This window comes from Porites lutea, chromosome 4 (assembly GCF_958299795.1).
Source record: "Porites lutea chromosome 4, jaPorLute2.1, whole genome shotgun sequence".
NCBI classification, from domain to species: domain Eukaryota; kingdom Metazoa; phylum Cnidaria; class Anthozoa; order Scleractinia; family Poritidae; genus Porites; species Porites lutea.
In genome coordinates this window covers 16,635,637-16,658,280 of record NC_133204.1, presented here as the reverse complement: position 1 = coordinate 16,658,280, position 22,644 = coordinate 16,635,637, and the positions used below count along the sequence as shown (strand labels likewise).

Here is a 22,644-nt window from a genome sequence, read left to right as displayed (position 1 = left end):
GTACCTTGACATAATCTTGTGTTGAAAAGTTACTAGCTGAATCCTTCAAATACAGCGGATTGAACCACTCAAACAGTGAATGATACAGCCCAAATGTAATGTTTGTATGACTTCTTATGGCATCAGCAAGATCACCTAAAAAAACACAAGCAGAGGTAACAAAATCAGCACCCTGCCAGCAAAGCCTTTCTCTCACTTGCTTGATTTTGGCATATTCGAGAAAGACTGCAGGAATCACGCAAGTCAGATTTTTGTTGAGCATACACTACATGTTACTAGGATACAATTTCAAACCCAGCTAGGCCTACTAGCCGTGCACTTGATATAGCAGGCTCAGGTATGACCAAACAGATGCCCCGGCTCGATAAACCAGTTTGACGAGAGAAAACAAGATTGACTTGTTGAAGTTCAGCCTGCGGCATCTTCAAAGGGTTAATGCGATTTAATAAAGAAGACGACAAAAGAAGGTTCTGCTCCCAGGTTGTAAAATCAGCAGCCACTAGTTGACAGGGAACTGGATCTTTCAGTGGAGTTAAAATTTTGAGCTGACAGCTTTGCTAATGGGCAGCTAAATCAAACAGGAGAAGTCTAATTCTTACTAGAAATAATCAAACATGTCATCTACAATCCATCTCTTCTTTTGATTGGTCAGTAAATTTATCATTATCATTATAATCATTATTTATTTGTGTATAAATCTATTTCATTATTACGTTTTCATCCTTTAGCTTGAAGAATCAATTATGAACAATTAAATCAAATCAATTGTTACTGAATAAGAAAATGGATGCAAAAGGATTGAGTAAGTGAGCAGGCCAGAAGAGTCATAGGTTTGATTAGTAACCTAATCCCTGTTTAGAAGAGTTCATGTAATATTATGTGATCCTTACCCACAAGATCTCTGTGAGGTCCATTGTCAACAGAGTTCCAGTTCCATGAAACATTAGATCTCCAATTAGTCCAACCTTCATGGTGTTTACTGGTGAGAACTACATACCTAGGATTAAAACCAAGAGCATTACAGTACTAATTACACCATAAGCACCTTAATGCCCAGCCCTTACCTAGCCTCTTTTGTCATACAGCAAACTCTCTCTTAACAGACATCCCTATAAGATGGACACCTCACTAAAATGGACATCTAGAGCTGGTCCCTGCCATTCATTACTAACTTCTTTTAGTTGACACCCAATGTGATGGAAAACTCTCTTAGGATACTTTCCATTATTATATTTTGTCAGAACTGACCAGCCAGACCCTTCCTGTCATAATGAGAATTACACTATTAATCAAAACTATCCAGCCAGATCAGTCAAATCCTAAATAGAGTGGGCAGAAAGAAGATGGTTTTTCAGCAAAAACCCTTGAAGAAAAGCCGATTTCATTGTCAAAATGATGGGTCTGGGAATGGTCCGGTCGGCCAGTTCCAACAAAATTAATGGAAAGTGCCCTTAGACTGACACCTACAACTGTAATATTATTCCATAAGGTGTCCATCTTAGGGAGAGTCGACCATAACAGATAAATTAAAGATTCCCCAAATAAGTGCTTGTTTAGAGAGGGGAGGGGCTTATTTAGTTTGGCCAAGATGATGGTATCCATTCTCCATGTAGAACAAGAATGCAAATAGAAAAAGCTCAAGTACTTGAAGCTGGAGGTCATGCAGCCCAGGATCAAAAACAAATCCAAACTTTAAGCAAATGAATAAACCATACTGGATCAGTCCACATGTAGTGTTACAGTCGTAATTACTTAATAAAGTCTATCATTATCTTATAATGTTATCATTTTTTCTGACAAATGATAAGGGGGAGGGGAGGGGGCTTATTAGGGCCATTTATACGAGGAAAAATAAGACGCGTCTTACATAAGACGCGAACTGTACCATTTATACGAGCATGTCTTATCTAATAAGATGCGTCTTAGCTAAGCTGCGTCTTATTTTAGACGAAATGTGCCGTTTATACGGAAAGTTCGCGTCTTATTTTTCCTCGTATAAATGGCCCTATTATCTTTATTACTAAGCTTATTATTCATGGAAAGGGGAGCTTAATAGAGGATTTACAGTAGCCTTAAACAAGTTGTTATTTGCATTTTTATGGGAGAAACCACGACTGATACAGTAACAGCCTATTATGAAAACTGTAACTCCAAGTAAAGTTTGTTGAGACATGGCATGAACATACCTGGCTCCAGATTGTGTTAAAAGTTTTGCCCATGCCACAGGATCAAAGAATTCTGCTTTAAACATTGGTGCAAAATCTGTATATTCAAAGGTTGGTGGATAGTTCTTCTTCATAAACTCCACATACTTGGGATTTTGTCGCCCTTTCCAATTGTACCAGAACCATTCAGAACCAAAGCTTGGCACTGAATACACACCCCAGTGCATAAAAATACCAAACTTGGCCTCATCATACCATGGGGGGAGGGGTCGTGCATCCAAGGACTCCCAAGTAGGTTGGTATTGGCTTGATACCAGGGAGGAGAGAGAGAGGAAAAATATTGCACTCAAGAGATTCATTGCAAATGTTCTGTATATGAATTATCTGAAAAGACAGAGAGGCAAACTTAGCATAGTCTCCTTCGCAGCCGTTTTTAGGCTCGTCACACAATAACGCTCAGGAGCATTGTGTGACGAGCCTAAAAATGGCTGCGAAGGTGACTAAACTTAGCATTGAATGGTACAAATGGAAAGCACAAGTCAAAAGAGAACCTCTGTATAGGTACTTAATTATGACTCCAGAAATTCTGGAATAAAAATTTATAAATACGGTAAATATAAGTTTTCTTTTGACTGCTGTTCAACAGATGCAATCAACATTAACTTTACATTGCCTGGTACAGAACACTAAAATAAGAAGAAAAATAATTATCTCTTGATGAACCCTCGTAATTCCAAAAAGCCGTCTATGGTATGGTATGGATATTTTCTGGAGTCTCCCATTTGTATGACTATACAAGTACATACAACGTACAGTATCGCAAAAGTTATTTTAGGAAAAAGTCAGTAGGGGGCACTCCCTCATTTGGCCTAGTCTGTGCTGCTAAATAGGGTATGGTTTTCAGGGCCTTGAGCCTTAAACAGCTTCACTAAATTATTGAATTCCAGAAAATATTCACACTGCACCACAGACCGCTTCCATGCTTTAAAGGTTGGCAATAAACAGTTACCAACTCTGCACCAACAAGGTTTTCTTCGAAAAAATCTAATTCAATGATGTTAGTCCAAAACATTACTTAATTCTGTGTGCAAGAAGAAATGAATCAGTATCATGATGGTAAGTAGTATGTCTTAAACATGGTAGCAAAATGAAGGATTTTTGTCTTAAACTAGGTCAGGGTTTGATATCCACGGCGGCACACCTCTATCCAAAATTCCCTTCAGTACCCTCCCCCACCCCCTTCCCCTCTCCCCCCTCCCCCACCCCCAATCGATTAATGCAACGTGCAAACACTGGTTTCGATTTTCTGAATCACTACTGGGCAAATAAATTAGCCCATATATTATAACTCTCTCTATCGGTGATTGAAAGCTCTATATTTTACAGAAGACCATGTCTGTTCAACATAGCGATGGAGAATTATGAGAGAAAATAAATTCATAAATTGAGTGGCCAATTGCTTTTGAAAGACACGCAACTCCTAAGTTCTTTAGTTCTTTTCACTGAATTGATTACGATTCTTGGTAAAGAGAACTAGAAATACTAGATGTGAAATAAACTCACGATTGACACATCCACTTCCCAAATGAGGCTCCTTTACAAGAACATAAGTAAACAAAACTGAGTTCAAGGAACGGTTCACAAACAAAGCTGTATTGTTGTCACGAGAGTGGCGCCTGTTGAGACAGACAATTGAGAAAGCCTAAGGCGAGGCTCGTTTCTCCTACAATACCACAGGTAACCCAAGCATCCGCGTTGTTGCGTAACATTCTAAATTTTAGGATTTGTATTGGAAAAAACCTACCGTTTCTGTGTGTTACGTCTCTCCTGTGTGGTCGATGGGCCGATTTATGGCCGTTTTATGGGTTGTAATGTGACTGGGTTTCCTCTCTCGGCCCACGCACCACAAAGCAGAGACGTAAGCTGTTTTTCATTGAAATCCTTTCATTTTCGTGAGTTACAGAAACAATAGGTTTTCTTTCCATACAAATCCTTATATTTCGAATGTTACGCAACAAGGTCGATTCCCATATTTCGAGCTTGGGCTACCTGTGACAATACTAGCCTGCATAACAGGCGCTTTACGAGTGAAGCGAGGTGAACGCAGCATTCCGAAGCGCGAGAAGAATATGAGTCACGAATCGAGGGGAAGAGAAAAAATAAAGCTTTATTTTTTTTCTCCTCCCCTCATTTAGCGCTTCACGCAAAATACTGCGTTCGCCTCGCTTGGCTCATAAAGCTCCTGTTATGAGCATATGCATGCAGGCTACTACAATACCGACTTGAAAGATCACCACCGCGGTGCTTATCAAATTTTGGGGTGTTTCTTGGTGATGCAGAAACCATTGTAAGTTCACTTTGGTTATCCCACCCTTTCGCATTACAAGAGGAAACTACTAAATTTTCTGACTAGTTGATGCGGCCTTTTTTCGTGTAGCCTGCGTAGCTGGCGGCGGAGCAGACGCCGCTCATTCGCCGGCGTCTGCTCCACGCGCGTTATCGCAACTCTTTTCTCTAGATACTCATCGCATTTCGTCACGTCAGGAGGCTCCTGGTCACGTCAATTTCTTTAGAATCTAGGATTCTTTTCGGGCTCTTGTTAGTCCCGGTAAAGTTTTCTTTTCTTTTTTTTTTATGAACGAAGTATGTTTTCCTCTACCGTCTGGCCCTCACCCCACCCATTTTACCACTTTCGTTAGGATCAAATTTAAATGGAAAATCCTGATTTTTAACCACCACCTTTGAAAAAGCAAATTGCCTCGAATTATCGAGAGGTTTGAAAAATCGGGGGTAAAACAAAAGTGTTTAATCGGTGAAGGGCGGCGTTAGCTTCCGAGTTCAACCTCGTTCCAGTACGGAGAGAACGAAACCCTGCGAACGAGGTTGGTTCGAATTATCGTGAATTTAAACAAACGGTACCAACCTTAAACGGTAGCAGAAAAACCGAAAGCTCGAGAAATCGGGATTCTACTGCAATAACCAACATACAAAGGAGCCCATGTCATGGGTTCCCACTATACAAAGTGACCAAATTTTCAAAGCAGAGCTGAAGTTAAAGCTAAGTATTCTCGATCGCCTTTTATCATGAGGAACTCTAAAGGAAAGATGCTTCTCATGATCCATCATAGGGAAACCAAAGCACGAACGGTTTCTATTTACCACCCTTTAACGGTACCAGAAAAACTGAACGCACGAGAAATCGGGATTCTACTGCAATAACCAACAATCAAAGGAGCCCATGTCATGGGTTTCTAATACACTATACAAAGTGCCCAAATATATAGTCAAAGCAGCGCTGAAGTTAAAGCTAAGTATTCTCGATCGCCTTTTATCATATGAGGAACTATAAAGAAAAGATGCTTCTCATTATTAGACATCATAGGCAAACCAAAGCGCGAACGGTTTCTATTTATTTTTGCAACTTGAAAGAGTTGGCCCCGTTTTTTAGGGCGTCGATAAAACCCGGAACATACCGGAACATGAAAAAATTAAAATATTTTTCATAAAAAAAAATGTTATAAAATAATAATAATAAAATAATTTTTGTAAAAATTAATAAGAACGTAAAATAACAAAAAAAAAAAACGAGAAATAATGAAATAATCAAGAAAATGGGTCGCGAGGAGGGGATTTTCAAGCTTTCCTCGCACAACCACCTCTGGTAATTGTTTTGCCATGAGTTAATCATTTGGCGGTTATCCATTTACGGTTCTGCGATGATCTGAAATGTCAGTGCAGTATTTCATGTCAAGCCAAGTCGGTAAGTAACTCATGTCAAGCCAACATATAGTCTCCTAGTATATAACCGGACATTTGCTGACTTGAGGTGCTTTGCTTCACTTGAGGTTGACATGAACTACTTACAGACTAGGCGGCTCTGTAAACTTAAGAAGAGCATAGGGGCTCCTGTCTTTGGATTTTACTGGGCAATACTCACATTCGTAGTAGTTTCTATACTGTTTACAGTCAGCATCATATTTCAGACGTCTCCTCGAGTCGCAAGAGGAGTTTGCGGGGAGACGACTAAAATTCAGGCTAACTGATAACAGTTAGAAACTACAGCTGCGCTACCACTGCCACTGCAACTATTCTGCGGCAAATGTGAATGTTTAATTTCATTATCCAAGTCCAAAGCGACGAGCCCCTAAGCTCTTCTTACGGTCGCAAAAGCGTAAATTGATAACCCTTAAACCGCATGGCAAACATTTACAAGAGGTGGCTGTGTGAGGAAAGCTTGAAAACCCCCTCCTCGCGACCCATTTTAATATATTTTGAATTTAGAAGCAAGCCTTCACTCATAACTGTCATTTGAATGGACCCTCACTCGCCCAAAAAATTCATTGCGACAAAATATTGTTTTCTCATACTCGGAGATGATACCAGTTTCTTTTTCTTTCTTTCTTTCTTTATTTTTCCTTTTTATGTTTATTATGTTATTTATTTTGTTACTATAAATTTTTGAAAAAATTGTTTTCTATCTATTGTTCTTTTTATTATTATTAGTAGTAGTCGTCGTCGTCGTCGTCGTCGTCGTCGTCGTCGTCGTCGTCGTCGTCGTCGTCGTCGTCGTCGTCGTCGTCGTCGTCGTCGTCGTCGTCGTCGTCGTCGTCGTCGTCGTCGTCGTCGTCGTCGTCGTCGTCGTCGTCGTCGTCGTCGTCGTCGTCGTCGTCGTCGTCGTCGTCGTCGTCGTCGTCGTCGTCGTCGTCGTCGTCGTCGTCGTCGTCGTCGTCGTCGTCGTCGTCGTCGTCGTCGTCGTCGTCGTCGTCGTCGTCGTCGTCGTCGTCGTCGTCGTCGTCGTCGTCGTCGTCGTCGTCGTCGTCGTCGTCGTCGTCGTCGTCGTCGTCGTCGTCGTCGTCGTCGTCGTCGTCGTCGTCGTCGTCGTCGTCGTCGTCGTCGTCGTAGTAGTAGTAGTATTTTTATTTAATTAATTAATTATTTTTTCATTAAAAAATATTTTAATTTTTTCATGTTCCGGGATGTTCCGGTATGTTCCATGTTCCGGGTTTTATCGACGCCCCGTTTTTCATACCCTGCGGGCAAGCTCTCCAAATGCAATTGGGGGAGTTGCGAGAAGTCAGGCGAGAAAAGCTCTCGAAAGGAGACTCGAGTACAACATACAAAATGGAGAGCTTGCTCGCGGGCTAATTTTATTAAGACCCCGTTTAGACGGGCGGGTCCGGACAAATTTTTACCTGTGTAACATGAGGTTTACACGGAACCCTGCAGATTCTGTAACAGGTTCTAAAGATTGAAGTACTATTTGTCGTTCAAAAACTCGCATGGTTCCGCAGGTCCGTGTAAACGAAAGCCGGATCTTAGAGTTGCTACAAGTCGACCTTGTTCTTATCCCGAGCGAAAAAAAAGCGAGCTTCATCGAGGTCGCCCCAGCGACCGAACGAGCGACGAAGCCGCAACCAGGAAAAAAATCAAAGGACTTTTAGAAAGTCTAGGCGGATTTGTGCAACTTTTTGTCCGTGCAAAATTTCGTCCGGATTCGTGTAACGGGGGTCTAAGTTGCAGTCTGTTTTCATCCTGGCCTTCGAAAGCCAAAGACATAAAATCACCGTTTAAATATAGTGGTAGAGTAATTTTGAAGAAAACTGAACCATTTTCCGAGGTTTTTCTTTTTAGGGTTCAAAAGTAATTCTGAAAAATCAAACTAAGCTCCTTTAAGAAGGCAGCCCTATTAAACGGTTCTAGGAAAAGATACCGTAATTTTTTGGACGCCGCGACGTTTATTAATTTTAAGCGTTACGTTTCCGTTTATTCAAGGGCGGCGTTTCATTATATGAGGGTGGCGTTTAATCAAGTAAATACGGTAATGAGGTTAGGGGTGGCTGAGGTCCACCGTGCTTTTCTTTTTTAGGTACGTTCCACTCTGATCACCTCAAACTTTATTTAAGATGTCTAAGAAGGCGTTCCTTGTCGCTGAACCTGTCTAAACCTGCAATTTGCAACGTAAAATCAGAAACTGAAGTACCTTTAGCAGAACACATCGATGTCGAGCCCACTCACCCTCTCCTTTCAGCCTTGGAAACATTTTTGCGAATGACAAGCTTGTCACTAACATCACTTCAAAGGTCAAAAACAACGCGCGTGCAACAAGTGCTATACCCTACGCTCGTCTAGATAGCAACTTCTACGCATCTGGGCTTTTTTTATAAGTTTGCCATTTATTACTTTCTGCAAGATCATCCTTTTAAGAGACAACCCAAATAGTACGTCTTACATGAAAAGCTCTTCTTTCCAGTAGTCTTGCCTTCTACACATTAAATTTAACACATTCATATCTTGGCGAGAGCTAGCCTTTGCCAGGCTCTCAAACAGTAGGGACGTCGCGAACACAAAACAAGGCAAGCAAAAAGAAAATAAACGCGCACGATCTGGGGAGGAGAGTGGTGGCGGAAAAAATCCACCGACTTCTCTCTTCCCAATCCCCTAGGCTTTTTCCCATCTTTTTTTTTTTTTTTTGCTGAACCAGGGAACGAGTGCACTATTATCTTGGAACCTGGAACAGGTTAGGAGAGAGGATGCCATAACAAACTAACTTTCGTAGAGATAGTTCTGTAAATGTTCATTACGACTCATTCCATTCGTACTATCTTTGAAAAAAAATACTGTGGGACTTAAATATCCACAAAGACGAAGTTCACATCTAAAATATTTCCCCCACAGCCAGCTAAAAGGAAGGACAAAGGCCGAAGGCCGAGGGCCGCGACATCTATCTTTAGGGTTAGATCGTTACGCCACCATCTTCACCACCGCCTGTATCATCTTGCCGATACCGTCGTGTACTTCATGTACCTTTGTCTCACACATGAACGCTGGAGTTGTTACAACCTTGTTCTGCTCGTCTACATGGATTTCGTGAAAACAGTTAAGGAAATTACACCCTCTACAGAACAGCAAGTAATTTTAATCTGAAGAAACGTTAACTTGGAAGAGGAATGTAATCCTTAAACCCCTCCATAAAGGGCACCAAGGAATTGATTATTATATATTATAAGATTAGTAAAAATCAAACTATTTTAATGATTCAAAAGTTATCGTTACTTTCATTTTGTGTTAATTTAAATTAGTACTTATCTATTTCTTTCATTTATTCTTATCAATAAAACCATTTTGATTATCATTAATTTAATAACCGGACGCTCATACTCAACCTACTCGTGAAATGACTCCTGGGTTCAAACCTTTCATTATTAGTTTTAATTATCATTATTATATTAAATTATCATTTAATATTAAAGGGATAATAATATGAAAGGATATATTAACATCTTTGTTCACGTGTTTAGCTCCCATCTGCTCCACAGCACCTGCTGTACCGGCGTACGGCCATTGGACATCTTCTTTATCTTGGCCAACTGTTATCTCAACACCTGGTATAATCTAAAACGAAATAGATCCGGACAAAATTTCCGCCAATATTTCAAGTTTGGTGCGACAGCTCTTTGACAAAAGCAATGTTTCACTGCAGTTGAACTGAAATGTATGAAACTGGATCGTCAGCTAATCTTCTGAGGATTCTGCTCCAAACTGACGGTTTTGAGTGCTTCAGGTTGCCATTTTTAGTAGGATTGAGTATATAATAAGATATGTTGCAGTTAATTTTTGTTTTTCCTTTGTGTTTGGGTATGGTAGTGTAAGCTAACGAATTTGAAACGATGGAAACACAAAAATTAACTAAAATAAGAAATTACTGCACTACAACATATACAAGTAAAATCAAATGTCTGAAACATATAGTACTAACCTTGGCTGCTAATACTGGAGCAATACAGCAAAGACTGAGTGTATAAAAAAAAAACACGAAGAATAAGTCAAACTTGTAGGTTAGCCTGGCTTAAGTAACTACCTTCTTGGTACTTTTGATTACCCGCGAATGGTAGTCAAATTCACGATTTTGGCGAGACGGTATTTCGCGGGGTTTTATTTTCACGGTTTCATAGGCAACTTGAAAAAAGGCATTAAATTTTGCGATTCACCTGTTCTCAACTTCATTTTATATTTCAAAAAGTCTGAACTCTTTAAATTTCTCAATAAGGATTTGTACGAATCTTGCGACTCACATATCATCAAGATCATGATAGTTAGATTCCCTACTCCATACGTGACATAATTAACGTTTTATCACAACAGAAGATAAAAAATGGAACGTACCAGTAAAATAAGTTAATAACTTGGGTATTTGTCGATACATATTCCGCATAATATTTTTGTTACTACACGTTAATCATTTTTTCTGTGACTTAAATTGTCCATATGGGTTAAATTTCGCGAGGATTCTTATTCGCGGGTTGTTATTTTCGCGACTTTTCTACCATCACGAAAACACACATGGAAAAAACACTGCCAGGTTTTACCTAACAGAGTCAAGACTTCGTTTCCTTATGCTTACCCAATTGGTTTTTTGGCAGCATGAAAAGTTTTAATAACTTGCTCGACATCTTTGTTAACTGTACAGTTTAAACCATCCACAGCAAATGAACTCCTACAGCAAAATAAAAAAATCAAAAAGCTTGTCATGGAAGAAACTAAAGTACGGTGAAAGCTTTCCCAACGGACACTCTCGCAAGCAGATAGATCCACCCAATGGCCTCTTTCACAAAACCCCGTTTTTCTCATCTCCCATACAAACTCTGTATTTTTACATTCCCGTAAGCGGCCAGCTCTAGCTACGGACACCTTTTTCACGTCCCGAGAGTGTCCGCCCACGAGAGCTTCCACTATGTATTGTGCCCTATATGTTAATGGAGAGTTACTTTCTTCAACGAAGAAGTGCGTACAGCAGTTTACACCTAGCCTCCCCGCAGACGTCCTTTGGGGTTCGTTTGTCACGCATTCATATGAATGCGTGACAAACGAACCCCAAAGGGCGTCTGCGGGGAGGCTAGTTTCCCGGGGGGGGGGGGGCACTGCCATATATGGGCTATATAGGTATGTGCCGCTGTGAAGGGTATGGTTTTCAGGCAGTTTACTCTAGGATAGGGTATATAAATCAGAGCGTTTGGGTCTAGAATAGGGTATCATTTTTCAGGAAAATGATCAGTTGGTGAAGATTTTATCTAGACAAGGGAAACAGCTACTCTAGGATAGGGGGATTTGGGGAGTTTACTCTAGTATAGGGTAGCAAAATTCAGCTGAACTAGCTCTGTTTTAGGGTAAGGGTTCCAGGGTCCCAGCGGCAAATCCCCACCCAGAAATTCCTAAAGTACCCCCCCCCCCCCCCCCGCCCCGGGGCTAGTTTACACCAGGTCCACAGAATTACGGGCAGATATCCTATCTGCAGGGAGGTTAATTTAATGGCTGATGATTCACTGATTGAACTTTGTCTTGGATACGATAACATTACATCATAAGCTTTTGAGGAAATACCAAAATTCTTGGCAATAAATATACTATCCTCTAGGTCAATGTTCAAAACGTTTTAGTGAAACCACTTATTGTCATTCAAATAGGCCATTTTACAGTTGTGTGCTCAGTGCCCTGGCCTTTGAACAGAAGCGAGGGTGGCAGTGACCTTGTTTTGTTACAAACCTTCTTGTTTTCATATGTAAATGATCATGTTCATGGGCTCGTTAGCATGAGAATACCATGATTTGCACAGCCTCGCTTCTATTCAAAGGCCAGGGCACTGAGCACACAACTGTAAAATGGTCTGTTGACTTTTGAACATTATATTTGAAAAAATTTCTCTGATCCGTGAGAGCATATATTAGAGTATTGAAGTATATGAGTAATTGTGTTCAATTGATTTTTAGAGGGGTTATGTCACTCTATTTGCTGTCTTATTAAATAGCTAAAAAGTGTCTTCTCATCAATTGCACCACAATTTTGTTATTTAACACTATATTTAGGCTTTGAAACTGCATGTTTCCTGCTGTCTGTTGCTACAATTGGGCCAACTTTGTCAAGTATAAATGCTTATCTCTACAAAAATCACCAAAAAATTGTTATGGCTAGTGTTTGTGTGATATTTTCTTCATAACTGTAAAGGAGTATTTTGTGGTAAGTGATGATTTCAGCACAGAATTGGCTTAATCCTTTAAGCCCTCAGACTGATCAGCATCAAATTTCTATTTAGTATATCAATGCTTTGTAAAACAGAGAGGTCATGAGAATTACGGATATGATCAAATGAGATGAAGTGGCTTGATATTTTATCAACTTCTCCCCACTACTTCTGTAGGAAATGAATAGGGGCAACAAATGAGAATTCAAATTTTGATCTTAGGATGAATAAAGGAGTCCAAATCCTGTGGTGTGGCCATTCAAATGAAACCTATTTGCCAGTACTTTCACATGGTGCTACTTGTTTTTCAGCATTTTGCAAAAGTAAAATTGGAAATTTTGTCGAAATTTGACTTTAGCCACTTTTGGCATACAGTGAAAGGGTTAAAACAGCAATATCCTAGTGATGTAGGCCCTTTAACTGTCACTCACAAATTCTTTGCCGCTCCAAAGCCTCCAGGAAAAACAAGGGCATCATGATGTGTTGCATCAAGCTCAGCCAGAGAAGAGATCTTCCCACGAGCAATTCGAGCAGACTCGGCCAAAACATTCCTAACAGGAAATTAATGTGACATTGAGTATAGAAATTCTATACGGTGTTAAATAACACTGAATTAATGCAGTTCATGTGATTTCAAAAAAAATTGTAAAATATATACTAGGAGGACTATCATGTGGCACAAATTTTTTTATGAGAGTTTACTTTCGTGGATTGGCGGTTTTTGTTTTGTTTTGAGGGTCTAATTTCTGCGATTAGGACAGAGTGGTCTTTTTTGCTGGGAATTAATTTTTGCAATTTCCAGAAAGTCTTGGACAAACAAATCATCGATAATACTTTCGTTTTTATTGAGTTCGTGCAATGGAAATAATATTTTCAAGCAATAATACGGTGTGAGTTCCCTAAGTATTACCAGTATAAAACAGATAACTTTTCTTTGTCATTCGATTACAAATACAAACAGCCACGATTTCTTAGCAATGCATTTTAGTGTGGCAAATTCAAGATAGAGAATATTTACTACGGAGTAAATGTTTGCGGGAAAAATGTTTGCGCCAATATTTTTTTGGCGGGAACATATTTTTGTGGATGGCTAGAAGAAATGCAAAATTCGCAGAAATTACAACCCGCAAAAATTTGTGCACACGGTTATCTAAATTGTGTAATCCGAACCCCTTACATCCCCCTACGTGACCACTTATCGAAAAATTATCCATTTCAAAACACTACCAAGAGCCCATAAGCCAGAGCGAGCAACTTCCATGCATTCGTGTCACGGTGTATTCACGGACCAGTTTATTTTTAGAATGGTTTAGGCGGGAATTTTGAATACCTTTTAAATTCCACAAACCAGTGAGCAAAACTTACAGACCCCAAAAATGATATTTTTTTGCCTTTTAATAACCTTTAGTTTTCCTTTTTGATATCTTATTCTTCGAATGCACTCATAGACATGGTGGAGATTCTATTTTCATGGGAAAAACTGCCCTAAAATGTGTCAAAAAATAAACTGGTCCATAAAAACGCCGTGACATAGGCCTAGTATGGGAGTTGCTCTCTCTGGGTTATGGTGATTTCTGGGTTATCAGGTGATTTCTTACCGTGTCTCACCCTCAGCAACGTCTCCTTTAGCATGATTCAGAACGTGCATCTGTGGAACATCTGGGGCATAAATACTCACATCGGCTCCAGCACGACTCAAATGTACCAGTACCCTAAAAAAAACATACACAATTATTAAAGCGAGTCATTCTGTGACTTTATTTTAATATAATAAATACTGATATTACATTATTTTGACATAATCATATTCACATTGATAAATCATAGTCTCTCCAATGGAGACTATGGGTAAATCAATGGTGGTTATATAAAAACTTGAGACAAGACCAGACACCCGTTGCCTCGTATTCCGTGCTGGAGACTCCCCATTAGAGCCTAGGACAAAAGTCGAACTTTTCATGAGACAAACCAAACTCTAATTTGGGTCATCCTAAATTAAGTTAAGATCGTCTGTTGGGTGAATTTTCTCTCAAACGAGGCTATCCGTTGACGTCCTGGACGAAGCTATCCGTCTTTAGTAAAATCCAACTAGTGGTCTATTAATAATGCTGCGTTTTGATTGGTTGAGCTACTACTAGGCTATATGTTATGGCCCACTAGTAGCGAAAAGAGCCGGCTTTTTGGCAGCAAAAAAGGATTAAAGTCTAGCTGTAACTAGCTAAAGTTGTTTTGTCTCAATATTTTTGACCAACTAGTTGGATTTTACTTTACTAGCTGGATTTTATTTTACTTGTGGCACCTGAGTCAATAGCCCATTCGTTCTTCCTCCTCATCCGTCTGCTAAGACAGATAGAACGTCTGAAGATCGTCTCCGGGACAAACGTAGATCTTCACATGCGACGAACTGAACTAATAAATTAACAATTTGTACGATAACATATATTACGCTTCGTTCGGGAGAAAATTTATTGAAATTACTCTTTGGTCTGATTCAGTTGATTGGTTCGACGAGTCCTAGTTCGAGGTCTGACCCAAATTAGAGTTTAGTTCGTCTCATGAAAAGTTCTACGTTAGGCCTAGGCCTTAGACAATTTGGATCAGTGCCCATCTAGTTTTTTCCTTTGACGATCATAGCTTGAATTCCTACGGGTATTCAAGAGACTCAAAATTCTGTATTTTGGCTTTTCCAAACATGGAATTCTGTACAGTCGAACCTCTCTAATACAGACACCGAAGACACAGAGCGAAGTGTCTGTATTAGACAGGTGTCTGTATAAGAGAGGTCACTATAATGACGTCACTTTTATGACACCAGTTACAGTTTCAAGTGTTCAGTAGCTAAAACCAGGCTCACACTCGTCTTTAAACTGCTGTTAAATTCGGTATTTTCCCTTTTCCAAACATTGAAATTCGGTATTTTCGCATTTCCAAACAATGGAATTCAGTATTTTGGCTTTTCCAAACATTGGAATTCTGTATTTTGGCATTTCCAAACATTGGAATGCTGTATTTTGGAACTTCCAAACATTTAAATTCTGTATTTTCGCCTTTCCAAACCTTAGAATTCTGTATTTTAGCTTTCCCAAACATTGGAATTCTTTATTTTGGCTTTTTCCAACATAATTGGAATTCTGGATTTTGATTTTCCAGACATTGGAATTCAGAGTTTTGGCTTTTCCAAACATTGGAATTCTCAATTTTGGCTTTTCCAAACATTAGAATTATGGATCTTGGTTTTTCCAAACATCTGACTTCTGAGATATATACTTCAGGGACTGAAACGGGTCTCTACGAGCAGATAATTGTAGAGAAGAGAATAATAGTGTATTGTAAAAAATCTTAAACAAAGAATCATTTGTACCTAAACTTATAGGTATCATGTCTGCAATTGATGGAAACTCTTAAATTTTTATTTATTTTAGAGTATATCATTCGGCATTAAATTTTGCTCATTCTGTTTTATTAACTGCTGACCCAAAAGTCATTTGAATTAGCCTGAAAAAATTTTAATGAGCATTGATTACTATCCTTCTTTAATTTGAATTTCCCAAAAAACTTGACTTACCCATCAGGCCAGTTAAAAACAGAATTCACTTGCCGCAGCTATTAGACACCACCTCCTTTGCATTGCATGCCGCTCTAATTTAGCTTTAACCATGCAGTGGTATATTGAAATTGCCAAACTTAGTCAATAGTGCAAAACAAGCAATGCAAGGCTTACAAATTTTCAGTATTTTCTTTACCACTAATGGGAAATAGTCATTACCATCAATGTGCCTGTACTTACGCTGAAGCTTCATGAACCTCTGAACCATCAAAAACACCATTTCCAGATAACACCTAAATAATCAAAGTTTAAGTTTGGTTGACTAGGCCATTCCATGTCATGAATATTTCAGCCACACCAATCCCCCCCCCCCTTTACCCTACAATATATGGGGTAAGGTGCGACAGGTAACCTCGCATCATCCCCCCAACCCCGTATTTCCAAATATGTTGCTCAGAGCAAGCTGTTTTCATTTTAAATTAATTTACGCACTTTTCAGAAAGGGACCCTCGTCATACCTTAAAACTTGCAAACCACAAAATCATAGAAACCAAGGCAGGACTAAACAAAGGCATGGGGGTTCAGGTATACTCCCAGGGTTGCAGTAAATGCACCTGCGTCTGAAGTATTTTTCCCTCGCATCTGGAAGGTAAGTTTTCAGTGGAATACAGGGAGATCTCATCTGAAACATTACAGAGGGTTCTTGTGTTTCCAAAACTGTTGTACCTACCACAGCCACTGAAGTGTGTGAAGAAGAGCCTAAGCTGAGCGCCCGGACTTTCTGGAAGACGCTACGTCTGGCGAAATGACGCACACCAGTGCTGAATGTAGCCATCTTGTTCAAAAACTCCCAGGCGTTCATTCTGCAATTGATTACTCCAATAGTTCAGGGGTTATGATTGGTCAGTTATTGTTCAACCAATAAAAACATGTGTTAGAAACAGGGGTTAGAAAACTGTGGACGTTTCGAGCCTGCAATCTTCAGCAGTATTTTACAAAAAGTAAAATGGCGACTTGGAAGGGTCTCTCAGATATTCTTGGTTTGCCTCGTTTTCTTCTTCCTTCACACGCTTTTACTAGTACCAGAAATAGCTTTTTATCACCTTTAGGCTGCCTTTCATCAGTCTATTGTCGTAGTTTTCACATGTCTGCACCAGGTAAGTTATTAGAATCGTCAAGTCTCTCGCTCTGGTCGTGAAGGTAGCGACCGATGGAAAAGTCTGTCTTATTAGATATTATTTTAATAGCACTTAAATTCCCTGAGTTCCGCAATGTTGACAAAATATTTCGTGATATTATTTCGTAGTGGACGGGAAATATCATCACGTCGCCAAAAAGAGAAAGCTCCGGGAGCGGAGAATGGCTCAATTGCGTTCCAGATTCGAGGTAATGACAAAGCTGTTGTCACCCAGCTAACAACACTGGAACACTAAAAGCATCGATTACGAGCACATATGCATGCTTATTCACATAGATGCTCTGTGTCGAATATCATACCATAATGTTATCTGTAAAATTTGAAAATCCAAGAACTGTAGAATTAATTTTAATCAATATATACTATTAACTCACCCATATAAAAGTTCTTGATAAGTGTGCTGTCTTGCAGGTGTTATTGATTCGTAGTTAATAAAACAAGGAATGACCTACAATGACCTACAATGATCTACAATGATCTACAATGACCTACAATGAGCTACTATGACCGAACGTGTAACCCCTGTAATGAGCTGAATGAAGATTTTAGAAAAAGACAAAAAAAAAAAAGACCATGGGACGTGTGTCGTAGTTACTAAAACAAGGAATAACTTACAATGACCTACAATGACCTACAATGATCTACGATGAGCTACTACGAGCTACAATGAGCTACTATGAGCTAAAATGAGTTAAAGTTAAAGTCCTACAATGAGCTACAAAATGACAGACACTGATGTTTGTCGTGTGTCACGCTTGGATGTGACACTAGGCTCATAGTATTAAATTGCCAAGCACATTTTGAAAAGGCAAAACAAAAATTGTGCCTGATCTCAGGTAACTTGAAAATAGAATATTGCAATCGCGTTTTTACTGGTATAGCACTATTATACCCTGTATTGACGGAAGTCATGCAGGCACTCCCTTATTTGGCCTAGATGGGTATGGGCCGCTGAGCAGGATATTTATTTTACTATTTAGCGTTACAAACAGAGCATCCTATTGGACCAAAAGCCATTTAAAGGGTCTTATGATGTCTTATACAGGCCAGGGTACTTAAAAAAAATGAACAATTTTTCTTTTGAACAGGGTCAGAATTTGAAGACCTCCTTTGTTCATCTCTACCCTTACGTCCCTTGAAGATCCCCCCGGATCGACTGTTGGGGTGACTGTGTTTGTTCAATTTGTTTGAAAAAAAGACAAGACAAGATAAAACTAATGCGAAAGGTTGCAAGGGATGGTTTGGACAAAAGTCACAGTATCATCATACATATATTATTACACTGTAAATTTATCTCCAAGCGTAATAATCAGAGATGCTGTCATCGTTAAATGGGCTGTCATGCAGTAGACTAAACGCGTTACGTTTACACACACATGTCCCCTGATCTTTTTTTTTTTGTCTTTTTCTAAAATCTTCATTTTAGCTCATTACAGGGATTACACGTTCGGTCATAGTAGCTCATTGTAGGTCATTGTAGATCATTGTAGGTCATTGTAGGTCATTGTAGATCATTGTAGGTCATTGTAGGTCATTGTAGGTCATTCCTTGTTTTAGTAACTACGGTTATTGATTGTTTATATTTTTTCATATTTAAGAGACTGGATGAAGAAGACAGACCAACTGGATGTTTGCTCTGTCCCAAGAGGACTGATGTAGAAATCAACTATAAAGTATGTTGTTAAATCAACCATACTAACAGCAATAACATACTAACTATACTAACAGGAATGCCACTGAATCATAGTCAGCAGTAACCGGCACAGTACAAATGACTTATTGATGGTAGAGCGGTTTTCACTTGACTGTCGTAAAACCAAAACCAAAGTAAATACACTAGCCAACCAAAGGACGTAGTAAAACCAAAACCAAAACCAAAATCAATCCCAATTCGACAGTCAAGTGAAAACCGCTCTATCAAGCAAAACTAACTACGAGAGAATGACTGGACAACTGACAATTTGACTAACAATAAACCACTGTTCAACTGTGACAATAGACAGATCAAAACGCACCAATGATATTACAAGTCTGCATAGCCTATAACTTGGTTTAACTGACAGACGACCAATAACATCACAACTTAACTGACCAATCAGGTCAACAACTAGAGTTAAATACCATCAACTGACTCGATACAAATCACTTTGACTCTGAAGATGACTACTGCACAGGTTGTCAAAACCTCAGTCCCTGTCAACAACAACAGTCCTATTCAGGACTATGTTCACCCAGACAATCATACTCAACCCACTTATGAAATGACTCCTGGGTTCAAACTTTTCACAGGGATAAAGATGTTGATTGGCCATAAAAGTAAAGCTTAAATTCAAACTTTTAAACCATATTATATGGTTTAAAAGTTATATTATAACATTTGTCAGTCAAAAAATGACCTCAATCTCTTCTGTATCATTTTTCTCTCAATATTGTTTGAAATGAAGAGATGTTGAGACCATTATTTATCGTGAGACGCGGGATTTTTCAATATTTTTTCCACAAGTAGCTCCCAATGGTGGGATTGTTACATGTAGCTGTGACCAAGAAAGGACCTGTAAAGCTCCTTTTCCCTAAATTTCTGCAGATTGTAGTAAGAGACCCTATAGCTGGATGTAGACGGAACCCCTGGAGATGTATTGACATACAGTAAAAAGAAGAAAGAAGAGTTTGGTCTCATTTAACCTTTTTTCTGTACAGGCCCCAGTTGTTCAAACGTTGGATGGTGCTATCCACAGGATAAATCACTATCCAGTGGATAGGTATTGGGGAAACCAATAATGCGTTAACCACTGGTTAGATTTTTATCCGGTGGATATCACCAGTTTTTGAACAACTGGGGCCAGATCTTTTGTTTTCAACATTTTGCATCTCAACTTTTTCATTTGAAGTGCATAGATCTGCACTCTTCTTCTTCTCACTTATTGAGCATCTGTTGAGTTGGATTCGTGAGATGTTGAAACTGTTGACACTCTACTTCTCACATATCTTAACAGTAACATGATGCTACAAACTTACTTTAAAATGTTAAGAGAATGTCAAAGCTTTTTGATCGTGGCCAATTAACTTCTAAGCCCTTCAGTGTGCCACTGAATCTCAACAACAGCCCTTAACTATTAGGAGATAAGGACGTAAGCTTGCGTAAGTCTGGTTTTCTCATTTTAGGTTGTGTGAATGGTCTCAAGGAAATTCCACCTTTAGATATGTGTAATACTGGGTTAATAAATTGTGAAAAGAAACTGTTCGTTAGGTCAAGAGTACAGGTGCATGTTACTTCACATGACCTACACTCTTATTATTATTAAAGATTATTGTTTGTCAGGGCAAGGTCTATTGTTAAGTTCTTGCTTATGGGCAGTACATGGCATTAAGGTTATACTTTTAATACTGGTAATTTTAAATTTATACAGTGAAACCTCAATATAACGAGCCTCTATACGCTAAAGTCCTTGATATAACGTATTATTTTCTTTACCCCAGTAATAGTCAGGGTTTGCATGCACCTTGAAAGTCCTTGAAATTCAAAATAAAAATTCAAGGCCTGGAAAGTCCTTGAAAATTGCAGTCAGTGCTGGAAAGTCCTTGAATTTCGTTGCTAACTTTATCCAACCCAGATCCTTAAGTGCCTAATATGAAAGACCTTCAAGATAAAATTGCTCATGTTGTGGTGGAGCTAAAAAAGACATAGACTCAAGGCCCTTTTTTGCACAGAATGGAGTCCTTGGAAAATGGGAAACGTGTCCTTGCAAGTCCTTGAAAAGTCCTTGAATTTTTGTGTTCAAAAAAGGGTAGGAACCCTTAATAGTAAAATTATGGAAAAGAACCTCAGTGTAACAAAACCTTATTAATCCTTTAAACATTAATATCAAAATTGAGATTCTCATTTGTTGCCCCTATTCATTTCCTACAGAAGTAGTGGGGAGAAGTTGATAAAATATCAAGCAAATTCATCTTGTGATCATTTCTGTAATTCTCATGACCACTCTGTTTTACAAAGCATTGATATTGCAAGGAGAAATTTGATGCTGATCACTCTTAGGGCTTAAAGGGTTAAAGCGAACAAATTTTGCCAGTCCCTTGGCACTTCCTAATATCAAGGTTCCACTGTATATGATAAATTTTTAACTGAATGAAGTGATTTTTGAAATCAATCATTTCTTGCAGAATGTTCGATTGTTATCCCAGTTTGTTTCACCACACACTGGAAGAATCTATGGACGAACTTTGACAGGTTAGAGCAGCTGTTCTTAACTTTGAATATTTTAAAACTTTCCCTTCTAGTTATTGGCAAAATCAGCCCCAGTCATTTGTAACTGCTGAGTTGTTTTGCAGGTTTATGTGATAAAAAACAGACAGAAATATCAAGAGCCATCAGGAGAGCAAGAGCTATAGGTATCGAAAATACATTTTCTTCCATTTTTATTATTTTTATGAAGTCTATTTTTTATTTTAAGGCAGTAGCTGGAATTGCTTGTTTAAAATCCTTAATTTTTAGTGATAATGATGATTTTATTGTTGTTTTGTGTATTCCTTTTAGGTTTCATGCCTGTAACAATGAAGTACGTGGCTTTTCATAATGATCCCAAGTTATTCTAGCAGCTTTTTCAGATGTTCCAGTCAATTGCCTTTGTTTCTATATTAATTTCTGAGTAATCAAATTTGTAAATAAAAGTACTGTCACTGTACTATTGAGTCTGCTCTTATACTTACATTATACCCATTTTAGTATTAATTGTGAAAATATCAGTTGCATAATTATTAATGCAAAAGCATCAAGAGATCATTAAAACTGAAACTACAGGTGAAACCTCCTTCTGTCACCACCCAAAATCCTGGCATCTGGGGTCACTTATGGGCAGGGTCACTTACAAGAATTGGACCAAAGACATTGCAACCAGAAGAGGTCTGACACAACAATTTGTTGCATGTGATAGTAGCAATACATGCAAGACATTCCTTTGGCCACTGACAGTGCCTCATAATGTTGTGATGTTACTTTAAGTGATGCTTTGCTAACTTGCATAAATTGTGCCACAGTTCCCATTTTAGGCAGGTAGGTGGATGGGTTGGCGGGGCAGGGGGGTTGGGGGGGGGGGCATAGTGTAGTCCCAATGATGGTCTACACAGGATAAAATTTATGAACAGTTCCCCAATGAATCTGTCTGCTGTCTGTCGGTAGATTGTCAGCTGACAGATTAAAACTATCTGTGGTTTGTTAATGAAAACAGGCACTTGAACTATCTCTTTTACCATATCTGGAGATGAGCTGCACTGCCCTTTGCAGATCAGACAATTAGATTTAGATCAATAAATAAGATTTCTCACGATGAAAAACATTTTATCATCGACCAACAGCTCTCCTAAGGTTTACTGACAATCAGTCAACCGATAAATTTAACTAAACTCTATTTATAATAAAGATAGTGATACAGGGAGGCTCCACCCAAAAGAGGCACCACCTTTTTCAGGCTTCAAGCATGAAAGGATATGGAAATCATTTAGGTCATGTTAAAAGGGCTAACAGATGCATTTTATGGCTGTAAAAAAACATTCTGGTTTGTGAATTATTCTAATCTAAAAGACAGTGCATTTACAGCAATTAAAAGCTATGGAAAGTTTTAAACTAGGTATATAAAAGGGGTACTATTTGTCAATAAAATGTATACAAAAGGGGTTCCTTTTCTGTTAAAAATGGTATATTAAAGGGTGAGGGGTTGGACCT

General features: G+C 38.9%; 3 protein-coding genes across 3 annotated transcripts in view; 1 reads left to right on the top strand and 2 right to left on the bottom strand.

Moving 5' to 3' along the window:
* LOC140932699 (alpha-L-fucosidase-like) overlaps positions 1 to 3,849 on the bottom strand; it is a 15,484-nt gene extending 11,635 nt beyond the window's left edge. The window contains exons 1-4 of the mRNA XM_073382211.1: positions 3,729 to 3,849; positions 2,187 to 2,549; positions 891 to 997; positions 5 to 135 (exon numbers count right to left, since the gene is read on the bottom strand). Coding sequence (XP_073238312.1) covers positions 5 to 135; positions 891 to 997; positions 2,187 to 2,524 — 576 coding nt within the window. The 5' untranslated portion in view covers positions 2,525 to 2,549; positions 3,729 to 3,849. The remainder of the gene's footprint in view (positions 1 to 4; positions 136 to 890; positions 998 to 2,186; positions 2,550 to 3,728) is intronic.
* Positions 3,850 to 8,388: 4,539 nt separating this feature from the next.
* Positions 8,389 to 16,585, bottom strand: LOC140932698 (ES1 protein homolog, mitochondrial-like). Its single transcript, XM_073382209.1, has 8 exons — positions 16,458 to 16,585; positions 15,968 to 16,020; positions 13,779 to 13,892; positions 12,612 to 12,731; positions 10,567 to 10,659; positions 9,922 to 9,955; positions 9,438 to 9,557; positions 8,389 to 9,032 (listed from the first exon to the last, which is right to left on the bottom strand). Exons 1-8 carry the CDS (start codon positions 16,560 to 16,562, stop codon positions 8,907 to 8,909), a joined length of 765 nt encoding a protein of 254 aa, XP_073238310.1. The 5' UTR covers positions 16,563 to 16,585; the 3' UTR covers positions 8,389 to 8,906.
* A 144-nt stretch (positions 16,586 to 16,729) lies between these two features.
* Positions 16,730 to 21,607, top strand: LOC140934957 (uncharacterized). Its single transcript, XM_073384513.1, has 6 exons — positions 16,730 to 16,884; positions 17,034 to 17,113; positions 18,524 to 18,598; positions 21,087 to 21,153; positions 21,255 to 21,314; positions 21,460 to 21,607. Exons 1-6 carry the CDS (start codon positions 16,734 to 16,736, stop codon positions 21,516 to 21,518), a joined length of 492 nt encoding a protein of 163 aa, XP_073240614.1. The 5' UTR covers positions 16,730 to 16,733; the 3' UTR covers positions 21,519 to 21,607.
* Positions 21,608 to 22,644: the final 1,037 nt, after the last annotated feature.

Coding starts and splice junctions, on each gene's coding strand:
- LOC140934957 (XM_073384513.1), top strand. CDS start 16,734: ATGGCGACTTGGAAGGGTCTCTCAGATATTCTTGGTTTGCCTCGTTTT. Junction 17,114..18,523: donor AATTGCGTTCCAGATTCGAG/GTAATGACAAAG, acceptor TTCATATTTAAG/AGACTGGATGAAGAAGACAG. Junction 21,315..21,459: donor CAGGAGAGCAAGAGCTATAG/GTATCGAAAATA, acceptor TATTCCTTTTAG/GTTTCATGCCTGTAACAATG.
- LOC140932698 (XM_073382209.1), bottom strand. CDS start 16,562: ATGGCTACATTCAGCACTGGTGTGCGTCATTTCGCCAGACGTAGCGTC. Junction 10,660..12,611: donor TTTGGAGCGGCAAAGAATTT/GTGAGTGACAGT, acceptor ATTTTGCTGTAG/GAGTTCATTTGCTGTGGATG. Junction 9,558..9,921: donor CTCCAGTATTAGCAGCCAAG/GTTAGTACTATA, acceptor ATTTCGTTTTAG/ATTATACCAGGTGTTGAGAT.